At 41.3% G+C, this 24,139-nt stretch overlaps 2 protein-coding genes across 3 annotated transcripts; both read right to left on the bottom strand.

Annotated features, from left to right (window-relative positions):
* Positions 1-793: 793 nt before the first annotated feature.
* Positions 794-8,055, bottom strand: gtf2a1l (general transcription factor IIA, 1-like). Its single transcript, XM_072670756.1, has 9 exons — positions 8,032-8,055; positions 6,387-6,488; positions 5,987-6,110; positions 4,601-4,653; positions 4,126-4,219; positions 3,260-3,849; positions 2,701-2,961; positions 1,587-1,676; positions 794-1,201 (listed from the first exon to the last, which is right to left on the bottom strand). Exons 1-9 carry the CDS (start codon positions 8,053-8,055, stop codon positions 1,094-1,096), a joined length of 1,446 nt encoding a protein of 481 aa, XP_072526857.1. The 3' UTR covers positions 794-1,093.
* A 973-nt stretch (positions 8,056-9,028) lies between these two features.
* Positions 9,029-22,822, bottom strand: ston1 (stonin 1). Of its 2 annotated transcripts, none has more exons than XM_072670752.1 (4): positions 22,728-22,822; positions 12,406-14,344; positions 9,648-9,850; positions 9,029-9,519 (listed from the first exon to the last, which is right to left on the bottom strand). In XM_072670752.1, the coding sequence occupies exons 2-4, from the start codon at positions 14,342-14,344 to the stop codon at positions 9,454-9,456; spliced, it is 2,208 nt and encodes a 735-aa protein (XP_072526853.1). In that variant the 5' UTR covers positions 22,728-22,822; the 3' UTR covers positions 9,029-9,453. The 2 variants fall into 2 exon arrangements, with proteins under 2 accessions (XP_072526853.1, XP_072526854.1); XM_072670753.1 differs by having other exon boundaries at positions 9,648-9,847.
* Between the last annotated feature and the right edge of the window lie 1,317 nt (positions 22,823-24,139).

Below are 24,139 nucleotides of genomic sequence, written 5' to 3'. Positions count from 1 at the left end.
GCTACTGTAATATTCCTTTGGAAGATTTGTACTTTAACCTGGCAAATCTGGAACTGCATATCTGTACACTGTTTAAAATATAAGATTCTAAAAGCATAAGGAACTTCTGGAGGAACCTTCAAGGAACCCTTTTCTTCCAAAAACCTTCTTGAAAGTTCCTCAAAGCACCTTAAGAGGTTCCTTAAGGTTCAACACGCAGGGTTCAACATGACTGTTTTTGAACTAGTTCTAGCAAAATGGCTGTATGAAATTACTTTTCTCCGACACTGACATTTCACCACTGTTTAGACTGAATTTAAAATATTATGGGTTTCATTTTCACATCTATATAGACCATAAAAGTATTCCAACACAATGGAGTGCAAAACTAAGTGACCTACAGGTGGCATCTATGAGTCAAAACCCTTGAAACTACTGTTCCTTAAAAGCCATGACAATCGGCCTACTTAGTTTTGCAACCTGCAGTTGTGTTGAGTCCAGACACTCCTCAGACATGTAAATGCAACACCCGCTACATGTGTGGCAGTAACTAATCCAGACCAGAAAGTGTCCAGGCAGAAATAATGCAATAATTAGACAGCAGTATGTCCTGGTTTTGCTTGAGGCGCATAATGGGCTGTCCCTAGCCTTGACGATCAATAGGTACAGTCCAGTGTCCTACTTACTGGGTTACAAATTGGCTTACTAAACCTAGAATCAGTAAACGTGTCACAAACATATCTCGAAACCACTGATATCAGGTGCAAGACCGCATAAATAATTTGAGAGAGACAACAGTTTAGTTTTGTCTGCAGTGCGTTTCATTTTAAACAGTGAAAGAAACCCAGAACCAAGAATTAAACATTTAAGCATTTCTAAGTTATTTCTTTAAATATATGGAGTACACTCCACCCCTTTACCCCACTAAAAATGAATGAATAAATACATTAAACAGTTAAACATTGTTTCTGTTAGCTATGAGGAAAACTGAGATTCGAACAGTCAAAGAAAATAACAAAAAGATATACAAAGTAAACCGTCCACATTGTAATAGCACCAAGTGCAGCATCTATTTCCCAGTTGAACTAAAGACTGGGTTACCAATTCTCCCAGTTCACCACTCAGCTTCCCCAACAGCCTTGGAGAAAACATAATCCTTACCGCCGTAGCACATAACACCATCTTTTAGATAAAACTTCCATCTGTTCTTACTGCGGTGAATCTGTCCAGAAAAAAAAAAAAAAAAAAAAAAAAAAAAAAAAAAAAAAACACACAACACACACACACACACACACACACACACACACACACACACACACAAACTTTTCAATCACTAAGACACACACAATCTTTGACAGTGGTTTCATGGGAAATGTACTCGTCTAAAAATAAACACACAGAGTCAGACTGTGTCCACAGTGCTATTGGGAACCAGACCAGATTCAAAACATTTAATATTTTTAAAAGCTCATGAATAGCCCCCCCAAGTTGTATTTTTACTGACAACACATACAGAACAGTGTGGGTTCACTGGTCATTTTGGGTAACCAAGAAAAAGAAAAATATGCCAAAAAAAAAACCACACACACAGACACACACGATCTTACCTTATCATACTGGCAAACAATGACGTTCTCAGTGTCGAAGATCTCTGGAATATCCTGCTCACTCACATCATCACCAGAGTTCAGTGGATCCTAGAAATAATATCAACAGCATCCAGTTATTCAGCATTCAGTCTCCAGTTTTTTCCTTACTTAAAAGGGCCCATAATTATAAAGAACTTTTCAAATTAAGAGCCTGATGCAATACGTAAACATTAAACAGAATATTACAAAACATTGTGGCACACTGTTGGTTCTGCATATAAAAAACAACAAACAAACAAAAAAAACTAACAAATGCCAAAAACAACTCGTATTTTTAGGAATGAAAAAAATGGTTTGGTAATATGCTCAGTAATATGCTGAGTTCAGAGGAAAATACAGTTCATGCCACTGTGGTCATTGTGTTGTACTCTGTCCAAGTACAGAAATTTTGCAGTGGTGAATAATTCACAGAAAAGCATCTGTAAATGATTACACTTACTTTCATGGTCTAGCACAACGGAGAGCTTTTGAATTAGAGAAAAACAGTGTTCATCTACAGTGGGATCTGACAGGGTGTGGATATATTAGGCAGCAAGTGAACAGTCAAGTTCTTGAAGGTGATAAAAGTGTTAAAAACAGGAAAAATGGGCGAGCATACGAATCTGAGACACTCTGACAGGAACCAATTTGTGATGGCTAGACGACTGGGTCAGAGCATCTCCATAACATCAGGCAGGTCTTGTGGGGTTTTCCTGGTATGTGGTGGTCAGTACCTACCAAAAGTGGTCGAAGACAGAATAACTGGTGAACTGGCGACAGGGGCATGAGCAGCAATGGCTCAGTGGTGCAATCCATAATGCCCCACCTCACAACTTACAGGACAGGCAGGTAGTGCTAATGTTTTTATATCTAGTAGACTGTAACAACTATGCTGCTAAGAATGCCAAGTATTAGAGGCCACCACAACTTTTTGAAGTTGAACTTTTTGATTGTTTGAGATTGTTCTTGCCAGAAGTAAGTAGTCATGATATTATATATGATAATACCTGCAGAGATCTAACTGTAGATCACCAAGTTTTGCTTCACCACATGCTATATCTACAGGCTCAGTTTTTTTCTGTGTTGCCCTCACCTCCTCTTCCACCTCCTCTAGGTCATGCAAATCACTATTGCTGGAGCTGTCACTGGGGTCACTGCTGTCCCCAGCCCCCTGTAGAGCCTTTAGGGCCTCGGTGTTGATCATGCCTAGAAACTCGTTCTCTCCAATAGCTCCTGGATCCTCCTCCTCCTGCTGTTCTTCTCCCGCCTCAGAGCTGCTGTCACACGCTCCGTCCAGTTGCACTATGTTGGTCAACTCGTTAAAGTTGTAGTCCCTCAGGAGTTCCATCTCAAGCTGTGGAAAGATGAGACGTTTAGATAAATGTATCCCTTTTTTTTAACTACACTGTTTTTTTAACACTACTGCATAGCAGTAGTTGTCAGATTCAGTTCCCATCATTTTTGCAGAATTCACAATGGTAGGAATCCAGACACTACATGTACATTCAAATCTGCAATCAAAGCCAAGTATATGATTCTGGGTTGCTTTTATTGCTCTGGAGTGTTAGAGGTCAACTGTAAGCAGTCGCAGGATGATGTACTGCACATTTGGAAGACATTACAGCACTGCAGTCTAACATTTTCCACTTTACCTTAACTGCACTGTCAGGTGTTCTTTCCAAGTCTGGCAAAAGACTCATGGTGTCATCACTGCTGGCCATGGCTGCAGCTTCCTCCTCTGCTTTAACAGCTCTCTCCACCATCTCCTGTGCACTGGCTCCGAAATCCAACACCTGTGCATTCCCTGGCTCTTTCTGTAAGCCTGCAGACAGCTGTGTGGTCAGTGGTGAGGACATGCTCATGTCTAATGGCTGGGGACTGAACTCAATGCCGTCCAGGGTGAATTCACTGGGGCTTTCTGAAGGTGACTGTGAGGACTGCTGGTTAATGGAAGGCTCAGGGGTGACAGGGGCTTGAGGCTGGGTGTTTTGATTCAGAGGGATACTGGGATGATGGAGTAGTTGTTTCTGGCTCTGCTGGTGTGGTGGCAGGGCTGGTTTGGAAGTTTGAGTTACAGGCTGAGTCTGGGGACATGGGCCAGTCACCTGAGCAGGGATGTTGTGAATGATGGCGGTGGACACATTTCTCTGCTCCACAAAGGGCTGATTAGCTTGGGCAGAGACCCGCTGACACCCTGGAGCCTGAGTCACCATGACAGGAACGTTGACTTTATACAGATGGCCTGTAGGAGAACAAGGATACATTAGGGCTTCCGAAAGTGTTTGTTAATTATCGATCAAGTAAAAAAAAAAAAAAAAGACTCATTTTTTTAATTTGATAAGGCCTACAATAAGCATAGCGGACTTATTGTTCTGCAGTAAGTTCCAGTGCTAATATATTACCTTGGGCTCTATCCCTGTGCTGGTGTTTACACTGCATAGTTAATATTTTCCGTGCTCTAACGCACCAACTGTGATATAGGCTAAAATCTGCAGGGGTTTAAGAGAGGTTCTCTCACCTGAGGCAGTCTGTAGGGTCACTCCTGCAGGGATATGAACAGGATAGGTAACCCCAGGTGGAAGAGAAAATGTTGCAATAGTGCCAGTGTTGCCCTGAAAGAAAAGTGTGTATTAATACAATCTTCTCACCATGTAGTATTTCAACACAAAATCGACTACACAACAGCGTCCTTAACCCACGGAAATGTAAACAATTGTTTTTCTAAGGTATCAAAGACCCCAGTAATAAAACACAGCTAAATGCAGCAGGTTTTCATATGTCTGGAATGGAGGGTGTGCACACTTGTAGATAGTTCACTAGCATATTGTGGAGCCAGGATTTTTCAGGAAGAGTGTAATGTAATTATTTTAGTCTACTGGGTTTTAATAAGATTTTGGTTGTGAAACAAACATCTGAAGGAACAATATAGGTTTATTTTGAATTTAGAATGATTGATTTCATTCAGAAATAATAAAAGATGCATAATCGCTTACCGCTTTTGCAGTGAAACTCTGTGCATGCTGCCCAGCAGGAATAACCACTGAAGCTGAAAAGAAAACACTTGCAATTACAAAATGAATGGGGAGGGCAGTCCAGGTTTTATATAAGCAGCTGAACACCATAAATAAAAAATAATGAAGAACAAAATGTAGATTATTCCTAAATGACTAAGAAAGCTGTAGTATGTGAGGGCACAGGACTGTGTCTCTGATATGGTGGTCAGCAGCACAGGGGCCCCTCAAGGAACAGTCTTGGCACCGTTCCTCTTCACCCTGTACACTGCTGACTTCATGTACAGCTCACCGACCTGTCACCTCCAGAAGTTCTCTGATGACTCATAACTAATGAGGAGGACAGCGAGTACATAGAACTCATTCAGGACTTTGTGGACTGGTGTCTGCAGAACCACCTTCAGATAAACACGGGAAAGACCAAATGAAACTGATTTCCGCAGGTGCAGACAACCCCCTCAATCAGTGAACATCCAGGGTAAGGACATTGAGAGAGTGGACTCTTATAAATACCTGGGTGTTCATCTAAACAACAAACTGGACTGGTCAGTTAACACTGCTGCACTCTACAAGAAAGGCCAGAGCAGACTCTACCTACTGAGGAGATTGAGGTCCTTTGAAGTGCAGGGAGCACTCCTGAGGACTTTCTTTGACACAGTGGTGGCATCTGCCATCTTTTATGGAGTGGTCTGCTGGGGCAGTAGCATCTCGACAGCAGACAAGAAGAGACTGAGTAAACTCATAAAGAGGGCCAGCTCAATCATGGGAAGCTTCTTAGACCCAGTGCAGGTGGTGGGAGACAGCAAAGCTGGCATCCATGCTGAAGAACAGCTCCCACCCCATGCATGAGACTCTGGCAGCACTGGGCAGCTCCTTTAGTAACAGGCTGCTTCACCCAAAGGGTGTGAAGGAGCGATATTGCAGATCCTTCCTTCCTGCTGCCTTCAGACTCCACAACCAGCACTTCACAACTACACACACATGTTCAGGGAAAAGAGGTCCCCTGTATGTGTATGTAAAAATACAATGTGCAATAGTTTATCTACGCTTTGCATCTGAGTGTCTTGCTATCCCTTTGCTGCTGTGACACTAAGAATTTCCCCACTGTGGGATTAATAAAGGATTATCTTATCTTATCTCTTACATATTGCAGTTAGCAGAGTGCCGAGCCCAGAGTAGGGATGAAAATCATTCTCCATTTTACAGGTCAGTGGAGCATCACAATGATTTAAGCTGTTATTTTAAGGTCAAAATGCTACATAGTGTTGCTTTAAAGTCTGTGACTTTCGTGACTTCAAGAAACCTTCATCTTTACACTAGAATATTTTCCTTTGTTAAACATCCTGATAAATACAGTGTTTAACTCACCTGTGGGTTTCTGAAGAGTTTGAGAGTAATTTGCTGGGAGCTGCAGAACAAAATTTGATGGATTGGTGTTGTCTTTTCCAAAGCCTTCCACAGCTTTGGACTGCAGGACTTTGGACTCCCACAGCTATAAGGAGAAATGGATTTTCCCACTGAGAAATAAACCATTAAAGCCTTCACCAGCAAAGACCAACAGTTTCTAAACCCATTAATCCCTGAATCTTAAGGTTGATATTTCTGAGCTTGATGGAGCCCAACTCAAACCATTTTCTCATTAAGTTGAAGTCTTTTGGTCATGTGCTTCCACTGACATTAACATACCAAACAAAAATCAAATTTGTTTGTTGATACAAATACCGTTTTCAACATGTTCATAGTTTCAGAATGTATTACTGACTCTTACCTGCCTCAAGTCATCTAGCACTTGCTCTTCCACTCCTTCTTCAAGAAACAGTTCACGAATACTCTCCATCACATCGTCAATGATGGAGAGGTAAAGTTTAGGCTGAGGAAAAACAATAGAAGGTTAAAGTGTATGAAAAGATGGGAAAGTGTAGTTGTGTAGTAGATTAAATTATGAAGAGGTTTACGTTGGCTGAGGGAAAAGAAAACACCGGGTTTAGGTTGAGGAAAGGTAGTTGTTAGAGGAAAATGATGGAAAGGAGTAGTTAGGCAAAGGAAAATGATGGCGGGGAAAAGCTTAGACTGATGAAACTGAAAATGAAGGGGTTGGTCTGAGAACATTATATAAAGTTTAGGCTGAGAAAAATCAAGAGGAAGGTAAAGTTTAAGAAATGATGGGAAAGTATAGTTAGGTGGGTGAAATTAAGGTAAGGTTTAGATTGGCTGAGGGAAACAAAATCGTAGAGTTTGGGATGAGGAAAGCAACAGATGTTAGACCGAGGAAAATTATTGAAAAAAATACGTAGGTGAAGAAACATGGTGGCAGATGAAAGCCTGGACTGATGAAACTATGAAAATGCAGGGGTTAGTCTAAGAACATTATATAACAGGTTAAGCTTAGGCTGAAGAAAATCAATAGAAATGTAAAGTGTAAGAAATAATGGGAAAGTATAGTTAGTTGGGTTAAATTATATAAGGGTTTAGGTTTAGGCTGAGAGAAAAGAAAAAGAGCAGAAGAAAGAGCTTATAATGAGGAAAGCAACAGATGTTAGACAGAGGAAAATTATTGAAAAAAATAGTAGTTAGGTAGGGGGGAAAGTAGTTGGTGAAGAAACACGGTGGCAGATGAAAGCCTAGACTGGTAGAACTATGAAAATGCAGGGGCTAGTCTGAGAACTTAGGTGTAGCCTAAGACACACACAAAAAAGGGTCAGGTTTAGGCTCAGGAAAACATTAGAAATGTAAAAAAAAATAAAATAAATAAAGATAGGAAAGTATAGCTAGTTAGGTGGGTGAAATTATAGAAAGGATTAGGTTAGCAGACGGAAAAGAAAATGTAGTAAGAGCTCAGGTTGAGGAAAGCAACAGATGTTAGACAGAGGAAAATGACTGAAAGGAGTAGGTTAGCTAGTTGGGCAAAGGAAAATGATGAAGAGGAAAGCCTAGACTGATGAAACTATGGAAATGCAGATGTAGCTACCTTTTATAAAAGGTAATACATAGCTAGCTGAAGAGGCTGAGAAAAATAAGGGAGGGAATAAGGACTAAGGTTTCCAATTTCTACATCTTTTGGCTAGCTAACATAAGCTAACATTTATGCAAGTAAATAATAGTAATTTGGTCAAATTACGACCACATACTCGACAGTAGTTGTAGTTTAACGTCGTTTTTAACACAGTCAGACTGACAAGCTGCTAGCTCTAGCTAAATTAGTCCCAGCTAGCTAATGCTAGCTAACCAACTACCCAGTTAACTTGCTAGCGCTAGTTAAGCTAGCTAGCTAGCTTTGACACAGTAAACCTCTGTATTTAGTTATTAATGTATCTAATAAGCACATAACTGATAAGAATAGTTGAGGGGAAGGTTGCCTTTATCATCTTCGTGTTAGCTGCTACAGCAAACCTAAACACCACTCATATACTTACTAAAGTGTTAGAATTTGAGAGCATTTTCCCAGACGAAGGTAGCAAGCAAGCAGTCTGTCATCATTGAGTAGACGTTCACCCATCATCAGTGTGGGTGAAGGACCTGACCTATACAGCTTACACAGCTGTTCTGTGTCATTTTAATCAGCTAACCTGCTGATGTAGGACTTTAAAGCCAGTACCTGAGCAGAGTACACCCCATAAGACCACAGAAGTCCTTTATGTATTATGGGGAACTCTTGGTGTGAAGACATGTAGGCCTCAACATGGATAGGCATGTCTAATAATCTTAAAAGTGATGTATAAATCAAGCAAAACACCTCTCTCTCTATTAGTGGGCTGCCCTTTCTATTGCAGAATAAAAGGGTCAATTATATGGCCGCTCAGTGTTGTCCACTAAGCAGGAAACATCTAAATATCTCATTTAATTCAAATATATCATTTACCACAGTTCAACTGTAACTAGAAGGTGATGTTACCCAATAACACCAACTTTCTGAAAGCTTCTTAGCACAAAGATGGTTCTTAAATGGTCAAGAGAGCTTTGCGCAGAATCTACGGTCTTGGACCACTTGGTGGTCCAGATAAGATGCTTCTGGGAAACTGGGCCCTGATCAGATGACCATTCCACAGTGCAACCATCCATATATCACAGTGCAGCAATGGTGATCTGCTAGTCATGTTTCATAATATAATAAACAATATATTTATATTTCATTTCACAGACACTCCTATCCAGAGCAACCTTCATATGCATCATCTTAGACAGGTAGGCCAATGTAGGGTCAGGGACTTGAACCCTATCCTGCCTGCCATGGTGTTATTACCCACTGTACTGCACCACTCAATAGTTCAATAGTGTTGCTTATGTACACTAAAGGCATACAAGTCTCGATTAACAGCCTCGGTTCTCTTTGATATGCACCGTAGATGGCGTCTCAGTAATTAGCTAGAACCGTCAGAGAGATCCTCAGAAAAACACATATTTTTCAGCAACTGCAATCCGCTGCATGTCTGTTTATTGTTCACAATGCATAAACAAAATGCAATTTAACAAACCACATTATTAAATAATATCAAAAGTCAATATGAGGTTTTATTTAGAATGGGTAATCTATGCAGCAGGGTTCTTTGTATAATGGAGATTTCATTTTCATACATGTGTATCATGTTTTTTTCGTCATCGGCAGTCTTGAGATACAGGCTAAAGTGCAATATTACTGGATAAGCTTTCTGGAAGGCATTGCTTTGGGAGAATGCAATACACTGTATGCATTATATTGACTCTGTGGTTATCAAACACATACATGATTTCATGCATTTATATGGAAGAGCCATGCGTGTAAATGTTAACAAACAGACCAAAGTAAGAACATTTAATGCGTTGGTTTTAGGTGTGATAACGTTAGAGCACATGCTGGATCACTGTGTAGCACAACTTGATGGCTTCTGTGATTCTGCTTCGATCAGCTTCTTCTCAATTTCCACCTAAAAAAGACAGAAAAGGGAAAGAGAGAAAATCACTTATTAAGTCCTTATGAAACAGCTTAAGATCTTATTCTTCAGTTTGTATGGCCTTCAGTTCTATTCCTCATGTGTATCGTATGTGGCTTTACCTGGCATTTATAGTAGGCCCTGCTGCTGATGTGTTTTTGAGGCTGAATGTCGCTCTCTGTGCCCAAAGATTTCACTCTTGTCTGTGAAGCAACTGTATCTGCAACCTCACATTCCATAGTGATAAAAGGGAACCAGTCAGAAGGAATATCTTGGTCTGATGCAAGTTCCAGCTTACAAGAGAAGGAGTGTGGATGGTCCACTGCTGTAAGCCAAGGAAAGACAAATACTGGAATTAATGTAGTTATCAGACTTCCATCAAGAAGAGTGTCCAGAACATACAAACCTGAACATTTATCCAAATACAAAAGTAGGCCCAACAACCATTAATCCTGCCCCAGTCATAACATTACATACAAGGACGCACAGATCCAAGTGCAATGGATTACAGTGAAATGTGCTCCGTCTTGGTACACGGTATGACTGTGCCTGACAGAGACAGGTCTGCATGTGATAAAAACAAGCTTCACACAGCCATTCTCCTCCCTTAAAGAGGAAAGGTGCTTCCAGTGGGGTAGTACATGAAAATCACAAATAAGAGTTAGGCTTATACAGGCACTCAGAGGCTAAGAAATGCTCAATCCATACTGTGGGAAATCTGGGCTGGTGCTGATATCTGGTCTTTTCAATGTATGTACACTATACGGTCAAAAGTATTGGGACAACTGCTCTTTCATTGTTTCTGCCAAAATCAAGAGTATTAAAAAGAGCCAATCCTGCTAATGTATATGACCGTCTCTACTGTCCAGGGAGAAAGGCTTTCTACTAGATTTTGGTGCACTGCAGCAGGGTTTTGATTGCATTCAGCAACAAGAGCTTTAGTGAGGTCAGGATGTTGGATGATGAGCACCCCACCTCGTAATCCCCAACTCCATAACTCAGACCCAAAAGTATGCCCAAGACTGGCATTAGGCATGCTGCCAGTAGGTTCATGTTTATCTGCTCCAGAGAGTCCTATTCCATTGGCAACACGTCTCTACAGAGGCTAGACAAGCAGTGTGTGTGCATTTGCACATCTGTGTCTGCAATTAGTGCAACTTACAAGGGGTGTCCACAAACATTTGGACATATAGTGTATCCACCAATGCTGATTAAAAGCAAGTAGTCAAACATGCCACTCTTTTGTAGTTCAGAAAAAACATCAAATATCAGTTTGAAATACTGGTCAAATCTAATAATCACTTCAAAGCCAACTGTACATAAATATTGTTATTTAGCATTTATAATTAACATCTAAATTTATACTTTTAAATTAATAAATATAACAATTTGCATAGTAAATAAGCTGTGCAAAATTAGAGGTACATTTAAGCACCTTTAGGGACTTGTATGCACCTCTTCCATCAGCTGTGTGTGGATCAGTGGCTCCTCACTAACAAAAAGTGCCCCATCTGCAGAGTGGACATAGAGGCGCAACTCTCCTGTGAAAGTTGATGCTGTTTTCCTAGCAACTTTTTTTTTTTTTTTTTGGTTGTTGTTTTTTTTCTGTTGTACCGTTTTGTTTGTTTTTTTGTTTGTTTTTCTTTTTAATTTTTTCTCAGTAACACATTCAACCAAAGATGGCTTGAATTACCTGCGCAGATCCAATACTGAAAAAATGACAAAAAAAGAGAAACCCTTAACTGAGCGTAGTGTGCCAGCTATCATATAGTACCAACACACCTAGAATTGACATCTTCATTAAAGGTTTTGAATTTTATTGTATTTATAAAGCTTTTATGTAGCTTTTAATTGTTTTCACAAGTGTCATAGTATATTATATAGTATAGTATTTAGGGACCCTCCTGCTACAGAATCTTAATTGCGCATGCCTAATATTATTTCATTATTCATCATGTTATTATTATTTTTTTATATTATTTTTAGTTGGCTGCCACATATTGTGAATGAGTGGCAGCCAGTAGCTACCAATAAGCATAAGGTCATTTTGAATTGCACTATGTGGAGTTATGAAATAACATTTTGGGAGGAGGAGCATACCTGAAGATCCTCCTCCCTAATCTAACATCCTATAAATTCCATCTCTATCTTGTTTACATGTCTACGACAACCCCCCACAACCCAGTCACCTCCCTTTTAACCCTGTCATCTATCATTCCCGGCTCCACTTATCAGAGGAGGGACTGGCTTCCTACCACAAACCAGAGGCCACCCAGTCCAAAAGTTATCATAATTTTTCCTCCTGTCTTACAGTCTTCTCCCAAATCATCATAGGCTGAAAGCATGGTCCGAACATGCAAGGTACTAATCACACTTGTGACTTTCATTCATGGGTAGGCTGGGAATATATATATTGTTGTTAAGCTGTCTGCAGTTCATTGGATTCACTGATTATTAATACTTGAGAAACCAACCCAGTGTTCCCAGTTTCATGTAAACAGATAAGCACACACTGTTTGAGTTTTACAAATATTAAAGAACAACCACAAACCCCAGAATCGAGTCATTTACCACCAGCAAAATCTTCAGAGTTCACCAAAATGTGGTTTGTTCCCCACTGATTTCCCTTTGGTTTTCCATTGGTTTACCACTGGTTTTCCCCAGCGTCTGGTGTTACTTTACAGCACAACAGGGATTCTGGCATGGGATTTGCTAATTGTTAGATATACACTTTCACTTAATACTAGCGTTTTAGTGCCAGTAGAAAACTACAGAAGTGGAACAGTCCATGTACACATTATCTGCTTGATTTAATCTACTTTCTAAAAGCTACCATCCCTCAAAATCAAATTTCAGGGGAAAAACCGAGTGGTCCCTTACCCATGTTCTTAGCAGGAAGCTTGTCAATCCTCCAAACAATGGATCCATACACATTCTCATACTTGACTGTACCAACAGTTACCTGCATGACAGGATGAGAGTCTGTGACATTTACTGAGCCCAAACAGGCATTTCTGTTCATTCGAGCTTTCAGAGATTTCTGCCATGGCAGTGACATGGAGCGAGGCATTTTGACCCAGTCACCCGGCAATGGCACCTGAATAAGCACATTTTCACAGACTGGTTGAGTCTCTGAAGTTGCACCAGGGAAAGGGAAGGATGACTGCATATTGAGGAAAGCTTGCAGCTCAACATAGGCACCCTGTACGGTAACCATTGCCTTTAGTGAGAATGGCAGGTCGCCACAACTGAGGGATACAGTCCTGTAGCGCATAAGTTCCACCTTGCAGGCATCTGGGGGCGAGAATTTTATTAGTCTTGTGTCTTCGTATTCTGACTCTCGCACACACTTATGGAAATGGTAGTCATCAATCTCCATCCACACCTCCTCATCTTCCTCTGAGCCATATCCAGAGTCTCTTCTCAGCAGTGCAAGGTCGTTCAATGCCAGAAAACATTCCCCCGTACCATTCAAGAAGGCCAGGCAGTGGATCCGAGTGATGGCTGCACGCTCCAGTGTGGCTCCATTCTTATCTAGTTGCATCCAGATGTGGTCTGTAATCTGCAGAGACAACTCCTGCTCCTCGTAATGTTTTTGCTGTTTATGGGGACCTGGAAGTCTCATCAGCTCCTCCTCAAGGGACACTAGCAAGTCCTCCATGTCTCCATAGTCTGTTGTTCCAAACTTCAGCAGCTGCTCAACCTCAGCTTCATGTGTGACTTCGGGCTTGGGGTGATAACGCTTTCGTTCCACATACAACACATGCTCAATCTTCAACGTTGCGATCTTGCGTTGCTCACCATAGCTCTCTAGTTTTGGGCCTGAAAGAGAGCAGTTGGAATGAAGCTGGAACTCTTTAAACGGCTTCTCCAAACCCTTCTCGTAGTACATTTGGAGCACGGCTCCTGGGAGCAATTGCATGTAGATGGGACCCCACTGGCGAGATGACATACGGTTCTTTTTCTCAGGAATCCTCAGCATTAAGGGCCAACCATGCCTCCTCTGGCTGTGGAACAGTTCCTTGGGAATGAAGGATGAAGGACCTCTTCCAATCTCAGCATCCTTCAATGTCCTTATATCTGAATCTCTCCTTTCTCCATTTCCTTCCTCTTGGTCCTCCTTTGCCCTTAGCCGCTCTAACTTATGGCATATGTAGGAGTAAGAGTTCTGAAGATGGTCTCTGGGTGGCTCATAACCATCTTTGCTTCGAATAAAGAAGCGAGGCAAGCTTGAGCTAGGCTCTGAGTCTGAGGAGGAGCTTCCAGAGTCTCTCTTGTGCTTGTCTTCCACCCAAAATGGGTTAAAGTGCCCTGGATTATCTTGGAATGCTGGGAAGGAACTGGAGACATCAGGAGTCCAATTGGAGGCACTTTTCTCAGGAGAAGAGATGTTGATTGGTGTGCTGGAGAAACTGCTGAAGAAGTCAGGCTGTCCTCGGGGGCTACAGTGAAAAGGAGATGGACCAACTGGAATTTCCCTTACTGGAGTACACATCGGAGTATTGCTGGGCACACGTGAGCTCCCATTGAGGCTTAAGTGAATTTGCGGAGATTCCAGAGGGCTGGGTAAGCTCATTGATGGATTTCCCAAAGGAGGCAACACCAGTTTCAAGCCATTTGGGCGAGGGATTGACCCGGAACTTGAAGATGGAGACCTAAGGTTTTTCTGAGGTGACGAGAGTGGGGTGCCTTCTTCCTCGAACGTCACCCAGTTAGTTGGAAGGTTAGTGGAGCACATTGTATTGAAGAACGTTGTGAACACAGCCTTCTCAGAATCCTGTCCAGAGTCTGCCTTGGCGAAACCCACCCTAGGGGTCATCTGTATTGAAATAAGAGCAGAAACACAACACTGTAGTACTTGTGAAAAATTAAACATCTCAAAAGAATGCAAAATGTCAAATTCAAAGAAACCAGACACTCAAACTGGGGCACAACACTGACACAATAAAGGTGGAATTCGATAATTCAGGAAGATTGTTATTGTGAAATACTCACTAGAAGAACCCATTTCAGGACCAAACAGACTGGGCTACAACTTTGCTTTTCGGTGTAAATGCTTCCAGAGAAATGTGGCTTTCATCATGCGATTATACATTCATGCGATCCAAGACATTTTTGCTAATGACAAAGCAGAGTTCCAAACAATACAGTCTGCCAAACTACCAATCAAAAACAACATTTAAAGGAGCATTTGTGAGGTAACCATTGCCCAAAACATAATCCACCATAGTAGCTGGTTGCTTGCACAGTATTTCCATACACATCCCACCTAAAGAATGATGTGATGGATAGGGTATGCTGTGGATGGGATGGGGTGCGTTGTGGAAGGTATTGTCTAAAGGTATTACAGAATCGCAGATGGGTCCAAATGAGACCTTCTGCCAAGTGAGCAGCTGGATACAGTCATGCAGCCAGTCTCCATTAGCCGATTTCTCACATGACTGCAATTTTAATTATTCAACGGCACGGCACAAGCTTTTGGCTTCTTAGCCGCCTTCACTGGCTGCAGTTTTCTCTAAATACATCCAAGTGGAAACATCTGGGCTACAAATCTCCACCTTGAGCAAGTCATTGTAACAGCTGAGAAAGGATAGGAGGAAATTTGTCACTTTCTGGCCGATTATATGTTCCATGTTTTAACTTCCTCATGTGAGATTTTAAAATAACATCCTGAATCATCTGTGCATTGTCTGGTCACATTGTGGGACTGGCAAGCTGAACAAATCTATAGGCCTTTCCTTCTCTTTGTTGAGGCACCATTTTGTATGTTGATTAATATTCGCGACCAAGATGAATAATGATGCAGTGTCGGAATTAGGCTAAATCTCGACATAACCCTAAAGCAGAGCTCCATCCACCATTAGCAGAATTGTGACATTATTTCGGTGAGCAAAATAATAAAAGAGCTTTATTTAAACTGATAAGTGCTGTGATGTTATCAGCTCACACCCAAAACAAAAGCTGAAGCTGACTCTAATTCTTACTCTTCCAACTCTCCACTCTTAAATAGTCTCATTGTAAACATGATTCAGCAACAATGCAAGTATGCAGCGGTTAAAAAGTGTGTCAGTTAATCCATCACATGAGGAGTATTTAAACTTTTCACTCTCCCAGAAAATGTTGGTCTATTTTCTGCCGTTTTTTGTTTATGCTGCCAAAACCATTATCTCCATTTGGGAAGATCTAGCATTCCTACCATCCCGTCGTTACTCTAGAATTAGGTTGGAAATTAAAATATGGTGGAAATGCTCTGTTCTACCAGCACACAATAAATGAGTTATTACACATCAGTGACTACTGACTACTACAGCAGCTGTCAGTTCAGAGTGTGTACCACTATACACTCAAACACACACACACAAAGTGATTTGACTGCAGTGTTTAAAAGAGCAACCCCAACATTTGTAACCCAGCCTCCTGTCCACCACTTCTTCAGGATCCTGGAGGAATAGCCGCTGGTCATCATGACGTAATCATGAGCGGGTCATTTTGCGGATAGATGCTATCAAACAAGAGCCATAAAGTTATTGCCCTGCACATTGTAGAGTGTTTCCCGCCCATATCGACCCAGTCAGGAGTTGTTAATGACCACATTAACATTAGCTACATGAAATAACCACATTAACAGCTGGAGTTAGCCTAAGCCCAGCGCATACTCCGGCTCGCTTGTCCTCTCGCACCCCATATGGTGTCCCCTCTTTCAGCCAGCAGGCTCAAGCAACACCTTGGACCATAGCAAGCCTAGTGTGCAGCTTCTCACACAGTCCGACGAAGGGTAGGGCTTGTGGCTGATTTCTCAGTGTTATTGGGTCTGGCGATGGCATACTTTGTGGGAGCGGTTGTGTTGGAAGTAGGGGAAACACAATAATGTGCAGAGAAGTGCCACGGCAGTTTAAGAAATGCTTCTCTAGCTAAAGGCGACTGTTTTTAAGCCAGGCCCCCTGTCCGAGACTTTTTACTGAGATGCTCAGACATTACTTTTAATGTAAAGTCATCGAAAGAATACACAACCAGCTATGAGACTTTGTTTAAAACAGTAATTAAAATCTAAATATAATCTACTGACGTGTACTAGTGTTAATCAACAGCACATCTAGGGCTGGGCGATATGGTAAAAATACTATATCACGGTATTTAAAGACATTTTTACAATAAATAATATTTATCACATGTAATCAGACTAAATACATCTATAGCAACAGATTCTTAAAAGATACTATTCAGATACTCTCACGTACTGTGGACAGCAATTTTTATTCGACATCTTCTGCACTTAAACCAGCCTAATTACACTGCTAGTATTGAAACGTGCAGCTAATCAGTGTTCTTTAAGCACCAACAATATCCTCGATATGTTTAGAAAAGCATACTGTGTAGCAAGATAACATTTATCATGATACAATAAAATATCATCATATTGCCCAGTCCCAAGCCCATCTTACCTAAGTTGTGGTGCGGTCAAACATTAAGGTACTCAGATTGGATTGGGGGGCAAAAAACCTAATCACAACAATACTAGTGATAAAGGGAGTCTTAGTTAGTGGGTGGGAACTGATGTTTGGAATGAGCTGTAAATATAATGGATAATCCAGATGTTAAGATATCGACCAGGCCTAGTTCTATAATCATAATAAATATCAATGGTCTTCGGCTTGCATATCCAATAAAAGCTCTTGTTTAGGAATCTAGAGGAGACCATTACTCACAGACATATTCATTATGGAACACAGAGTATTGAGAGTTCACCGTTCTTCCAGACTGATGTTGTTATTGAGAAGTGTGTGCTGGAATCAATAAGTCGAAACAATGCATCAGCTTGAGGAGAAATCTCATAACGAGAAGAGCTGAATCATCCCTGTTCAGCTGGAGAAACTAAACCAGCTATAAACACAAAGCTGACACAGGCAGCATCAGCCAGCCACTGTGGCACAGGTCCAGATCCAGTAGCACTTGATGAGTGGGCAGAGAAATAAGAGGTTTCAGAGTCTTTGGAGGCTACGAGAGACATTCTTCACATTCCTCTGGGACGTTCACCATGGACACAGGAAATACCAACACAAAACTCCCTTCTGCAAATTCATACATTAAGCGTTCACTAATTGCCCCTTTAAGTTCACACACAGTGCACTCCAATAGTCAGACTTCACTTTCTGTCTTTGTTTGCCACTAATTAGTTTTCAGCCTTTTTAGTCAGTTGCTAAAAGCACTCAAACTCTTATGGCTATTGTGTGTCAGTGATGTGTAACCATTTTCCTATGTCTTGTCCATGAATTCATTCAAACCCAATCTTCTTGATTTGCCACTATGACGTTCATTCCTTCGTATGATGGAATGAACGGAATATGAGTAAGATTAAGAACACCCTTATGGCCATTAGACAGCAGTGCAAGTTGGTTATTTAAACCATCCAAGACATACTAGTTCAGTGTTTTTGGGGGCGAAGCTGATAGCAGATACTGATCGAGCGTGTGGCTGGATGCCACATTAACCTTTCCAAGCAAACTTGGTGCAAACACATCTTTGTGCTAGGCTTCTGTAATGCTCCCGCATCGTCTCTCTCAAGAATTCAAGAAAGTGGAAACGCAACCACATTCCCTTAGCTTTCCGACGGCTGCTGCTGAACTTCTGGTCGTGGGTAAACATGGTCTGCACTGTTGGCCGTTTTGTGTAGTTAGTGGTGTTTGTTAGCCCTGCTGTGTTCAAATACTCACTGCACTGGGATGAGTCGTGTACTGTGGTATCCAGTTAGTGGTGTTAAAAAGTTTCACTCTGCTTTCATTCCACAAATATTTGGGCTTGAGAAAGATACAGTAAAACCACCAGACTGACGAATACAGCACATTGAGCAGATTCAGTTCAATGCTGGCTGTCGTGAGCTCTATAGCTCCATCTAGAGGTTCTAGAGGAAGGAACTCTAGAAAGCAAAACAATCATAACTGGTCCAACAAGAACCTCAAGGGTACAAAACAACTTGGCTGACGCTGTAGTGCCAACACTCTCAACGCTCAGAACGCTGCTTGTGCATTTTTGGATGCAACTACATGCGTCTGCATCCTTGCGTGAAGTACATTTTGGGCCTTAATTCTGAGGAAGAACATAGTGCTGTTTCTTCAGTCCTCCTCCTCCTCACCACTTCCTGTTGGTCTAGGGGATCAAGCTGGTGATCTTCTCGTCCTAAGCCCACTTCTCCAACCATTAAGCCAAGGCTGCCCCTCATTGCTTGAAATAGCTGCTTATTAAATAAAGAATAAAGACATTTGTAATATAATGGGGAAAAGCCCTTCATGTCTCTATTTCTGTTTAGCACATCACTAGTACATTTTTCTGGCACAGACTTAATCATATTAGCTATTTCTGTGTGGTCACAGTCAAACTGCGTCTAAAACTCACATGACTGGTCACTGTCCTGTGATCAGAACCTCTTCTGCATGGAAATCAAGGTCATGTAAGTGCACACTGAATCACACATGGTTATGTAAGCCATACTAGTCTAGACTGTTTTATCACAAAACTTCCTCTGAACTATTCTATTACCAGAAAAAACATGTATAGGCTCAGAATCAAACACAGCCATAACATTAACACCACCTCCCTGTTTCTACACCCGTCCACTTCCCATTTAGGAGCACTTTGTAGCTCCTATAGTCCTGTAGTCCCTCCGTTTCTCTGCATACTTTGCTAGCCTCCCCTCATCCTGTTCTTCAATGGTCATAATGTTATGGCTGATCGATGTATATTTCCTGGAAAAAAAAAAACATCAATACTATCTCTGCCTCTCAGCCCAGGGGGAACACTATGGTGCCACTTTCCAACTTCATCTGCTGTAATACTGCAGCACAACACTGGATGCCTGTGCTCGCATGTTAGCCATTTAGCAGCAAGCAGATCCTTTGTTCACTTGGAAAGCGCGAGTTCCCTTCAGGTCGCCATGCAATAAAACAGAAGCAAACAGATTTTTTCCCCATAGGGCAGCTGTAGCCTAAAGGTTCGAGAAGCAGCCCTGAGCCTAACCATCAAAACATGGTTAGGCTAACCAAATATGGATGAGGAGAAACTGATTCATGAGGGACAGAACAGAGAACTGTATGACGCTCAGTGTTGTGGTCATGCTGCATGGTGGAAACTCTGGCAGGGATGTGCTGAGGTCATAGGCTGTGCAGTATGGCAGAACCTTAAACTGCAAGTTAGTTTCAGCATAAGGGATAAACGTAGAACACACATACTGTGTTATTTAGAAAATGACACAGAAGCCTCCACAACTAAATGTTATATCAGATGTTTAAGTATTCAGTGAGTCGCCCCTTTACCTTCCCTTTACCACCCTTTAACTTCCATTTGTCTCACTTTTAGTGTTTCAGCTGTAAAAGTCAAAGCATTTTCAGCTTCATTTAGTGATGCTGAGGTCTGGACGCAACAGATAACACCACTATTTACCAGTGAGCTCCCTCACCACGCGGGAGACTGGGATTCAATGCCGAGCTACACCAATAAGATATTTTCTGAACGCTACATTGGCCCACCTCTGTAATACGAGTAACCTTATAAGTAGCTCTGGATCAGCTTAATACAATAAATGCTAAATGTAAATGTAGTGATGTTGAGGTCTGGACTCTGGGATGGTTATTCTGCTGTTCTGGGAACACCAACAGCTCCTTTGATGGATTTGATCAAATGTACATCTTTCATTGTACAGCTCCACGTCCTTTCAGACCCACAGACGTCTTCTCACAGTGGAAGGACGAACACAAACACCTCTAGATGTTTTCAGATATGTAGCAAAGGTGGAGCCTGATTTTCATCTCTCTCAAAGAAGAAAGTGTTGTAAGTGTTGTTTATCTGATGGGAATGGTTTTGGTGGTGTACCAGGTCTTGCATGACTTTCCCTGAGTGTTTTAATTATGTTCTGAAATCCAGTTTTGGCAACTCCTGTTTTTTTCCACTTCCCTAAAAGTTTCCCCTTCATCTTATTTTGAATCTTCTCTGAAATCTCATGAAATATAAAGAAATTAATAATTGCTGGTTTGACTGAAAATTAAACTGAAGGGTCTGACAGAGAGCCATTCATTTAGCCATTATGTGACCATGCTAATAATAATAATAATAATAATAACACCTTTCACAAACCCAATGGTGTTTTTTGCATTCTTCCTTTCTTTCTTTTCTTCTCTTTATGGTCTGGAGGACTATAATTTGAACACTCCCTGTTCCCACGTTATGATGTTAGCCATAGCACAACACGAGAAATACAGTGTATCTTCAATTCAAGTCTACCTTGCAAACAGCTCTCTCTTCCTCAGGCTACATGTCATTAGCAAAGTCTAGGACCTCAAAATACATCTCCAAAGTCAGCAGAGGGAGGATCTGAGTACAAATAATTGCACAGTACAAAATTAAACATAATCGGAAAGTCATTCTCAGATGTCGTGCATGAAAAGTGTAACTAATCTGAGCATCTGTGTCTGCATAATCAGCCAAGATCCCTTTACGTTGCCTGGGATCAGCTCCAAAACAGATCACCATGCATGGAGAAGCTCATCATCACGTGCAATAAAAATAAGCACTGAATGAAAAAGCAAACTTCTAGTTTTCTTCTAATTGCAAACCCAGTCGATCAGCCAAAATGGGTCTGGTATATAAAGTCTGCAGCCGTAGTTTGGGAGTTTTGGAGTCATGCATCATTCTGTAGGTGGTGACGGGTGACATATATGGAATTCCTGATCGAAAGGCTTTTTCTACAACCACCACCACCATCATCATCAACGATCCCTGTGGTAATCAAACTTGTTCCAAAATTGGTTTGTCAGAAAATCCTTTTAGTTATGGTGAAGTTGCTAAAGAGTTCCCTTTAAGAGATCCCTTAAATATCATAATAATACATCACAAAACTACAAACCTCACCTAAATATCCCCAAACAAACCTACAAGCTTTGTTAAATGTGGTGTTTTAATTTGAGCTGGCTGTAGCAGAGCGCAGTTTGAACATCTGGTGGTTATATTCGTCACACACAGTCATTTGCAAATGTTTGGGCACCCCCTGGTATACGATTAATGTAATGTAATAAGTGTAAAGAGGGAGGAGGAAGGGTGAGGACTGAGTCTCATATTTTTTTACATTTATTTAAATCTTCTCATTATATTGTGCGACTACTTGCTACTGGCTGCTAAATTTCAGGATCAATAAAGTAGCTATCTATCTAAATAAGTACTCGTCGCCTACCAAGAACACACGCTCTCGTCTCCTAACATCAGTTATTTTTGCATATTAAAGAAACTGCACTTTTTCTAGGTTCTAATACGGACATGACACCAACTGCAGAATGATGCATGCCTTCAGAGAACCCAAAGATACCCAAGATTTTGGCTGCCAAACATTTCCATTACTTTTTAGTTACATAAGTCTAATAGATCCTGTACAGGTCATGCAAATATAGATCCAGACTAATATATAGGCCTATATTTTATTTAGGATAAATAGTGATCTGTGTAAATCTGATGTCTTAATGGGAATGGTTCAGGCATGGTGCATTCACACCCCATGAACATCCACAGAAACTGATTTTTTTTTTTTTTTTTTTTTTTTTTTTTACTTTCTCAGTATTTATGGTATCAAACATAAATTAAATTTGCTGATAAACTACTTTTAATGGTGTATTTACACACAGCTTCACCAGTTTCCCAATGGGTTGACGCTCGAGGGGGAATCAGAACATCTGGCAACCCGGGCTAAGCCAGAGCATCAAGCGATTCTCCATCAGTTCAACTCCGATAACTGTCATTTACCACCTTATTGTTAACATTGCTCTTGGTAAAGTGGCTTATTGTCCTTCCAAAAATACATTTAGCCCAAATCTTTAAGCTGGTCGATGCGCTAAAAACCGCTAAACCCTCTTTTTTGACCTCGCTTTTTCCAAGTTGTCCCGCATTGTCGTGGGACAGCTATAGAGACAGCTAGCTAACTTACACGTATGCACCCCTCCACACTCCTAACAACCTCCCTAAAATCAACGTTACAGCCTCTAATTACGCTAAAAAGACACAATCCGGCCCAATAACTGTTAGTATGCTGCAGAAACACGGCGGCGATGTGGAAAGGGCTGTCTCGCGGACTTTCGGAAGTTTGGTAAACACCGCGCCATCAGCTCCGCAGCCAACTCCATGTAAACACCTCCATAAATGCCGGAGCAGATGAAGTTTGTACTCACACAGATTCTCAACTCCGGTACAAGTCATGATTGGGGATGTTCCTCTGGACTGACTGGATTGCTTCAAAATGGCAGAGATAAGCGAAGCAGCTGCTTTCCCTTTCCTTCCCTCCCTCCCTTCTCTCTCTCCTCCTCCACAACAACAAGGCCTCCAAAACAAGGGACCACGACCCAGAGGTCCAACAAGGGTCCCTAAGTAGCACGCGAGTCATAGACAGATGGAAAATCTTGCAAAATGGTACAAAATTCCTGAAAGAGGTGTAAAACTGTGTCTTAGCTAACACTGCAAACAGTGATCTCATCCATGCTCCTCAGACTGGCTCAACTGGGCAAGCTTCACTCACCCCACCAACCCCCCTCACTCAAAACACACACACAGCTTCCCATTGCATTGAGCTCACTGAGCTTTAGGTGCCCCTTCTGCAAAGTCCAATAACAGATTTTGCTGGGTTCAGATGGTCTAAGCTGGTCATTGATGGTCAGTGCTGTTGTGAGGATCTCATAACTTCTTGTGGTTGGTGTGGCGCAACAGATAACCCCACTACCTGCCAGTGAGCTACCACACCATGTGGGAGACCAGGGTTCGATTCCTGGTCTGGGTGACTGTGCTGGGCTACCCCAATAAGAGTCCTTGGGCAAGACTCCTAACACTACATTGGCCCACCTCTGTAATACGAGTTACCTTGTAAGTCACTGTGGATAAGAGCGTCAGCTAAATGCCATAAATGTAAATGAAGCTGAAGGCCTGTGTCCAGGCTCATGTCCAGACTCATGGAATATCACATGGAGGTTCACTGGTGGTGCTGGATAGTAGATCAAATGGCTGTATTTGCCTTGTGTGCCTTGTGTTCTTCACCACTGTGAAGAAATCTGCAAATCTCTCTGTAATAAATGTAATCGGATTTTAACCGATGGCTGATTTCTGTAACAATAATGAGTAAGTTCTGTCTCTTTTTATACTGTATTAAAATATAATGGCATCTGTATGCCTATAAAAGGGTTTTGATGACATCACCATGCACCGGGGCAGGGCAAACTAATAACAATGGACACCAATTACTGATCAATGCCATCTTCCCCATGTTACCATCTCCCGCCCCATGATCATGCTGAATTTAAATATTAATTAATAAAGAAAATCAGTTCCTGCATTTTTTAATGAATCAAATCACCCAGTTCAGTTCTTATAAATGATAATAATATAATAAAATTCATACAATAAATAAATCTTATCAATATAAAATGAATTAATATGTTTGTTTTTTTACTGATGTTTCTGACTTTCTCTTTAGTACAGTATCTCATGACGCCTGATGGAAGTATCCCCTGAAGATCTGATGCCTTCAGCAAACACAGACATAAACACACCGCTTCCTGAGGTCATAGGGATTTTGAAGGGCTACTATATGTAT

Source organism: Salminus brasiliensis, chromosome 24, assembly GCF_030463535.1.
Source record: "Salminus brasiliensis chromosome 24, fSalBra1.hap2, whole genome shotgun sequence".
NCBI classification, from domain to species: domain Eukaryota; kingdom Metazoa; phylum Chordata; class Actinopteri; order Characiformes; family Bryconidae; genus Salminus; species Salminus brasiliensis.
The sequence above is the reverse complement of the archived record's forward strand: the minus strand, read 5'-3'. Positions and strand labels throughout refer to the sequence as shown.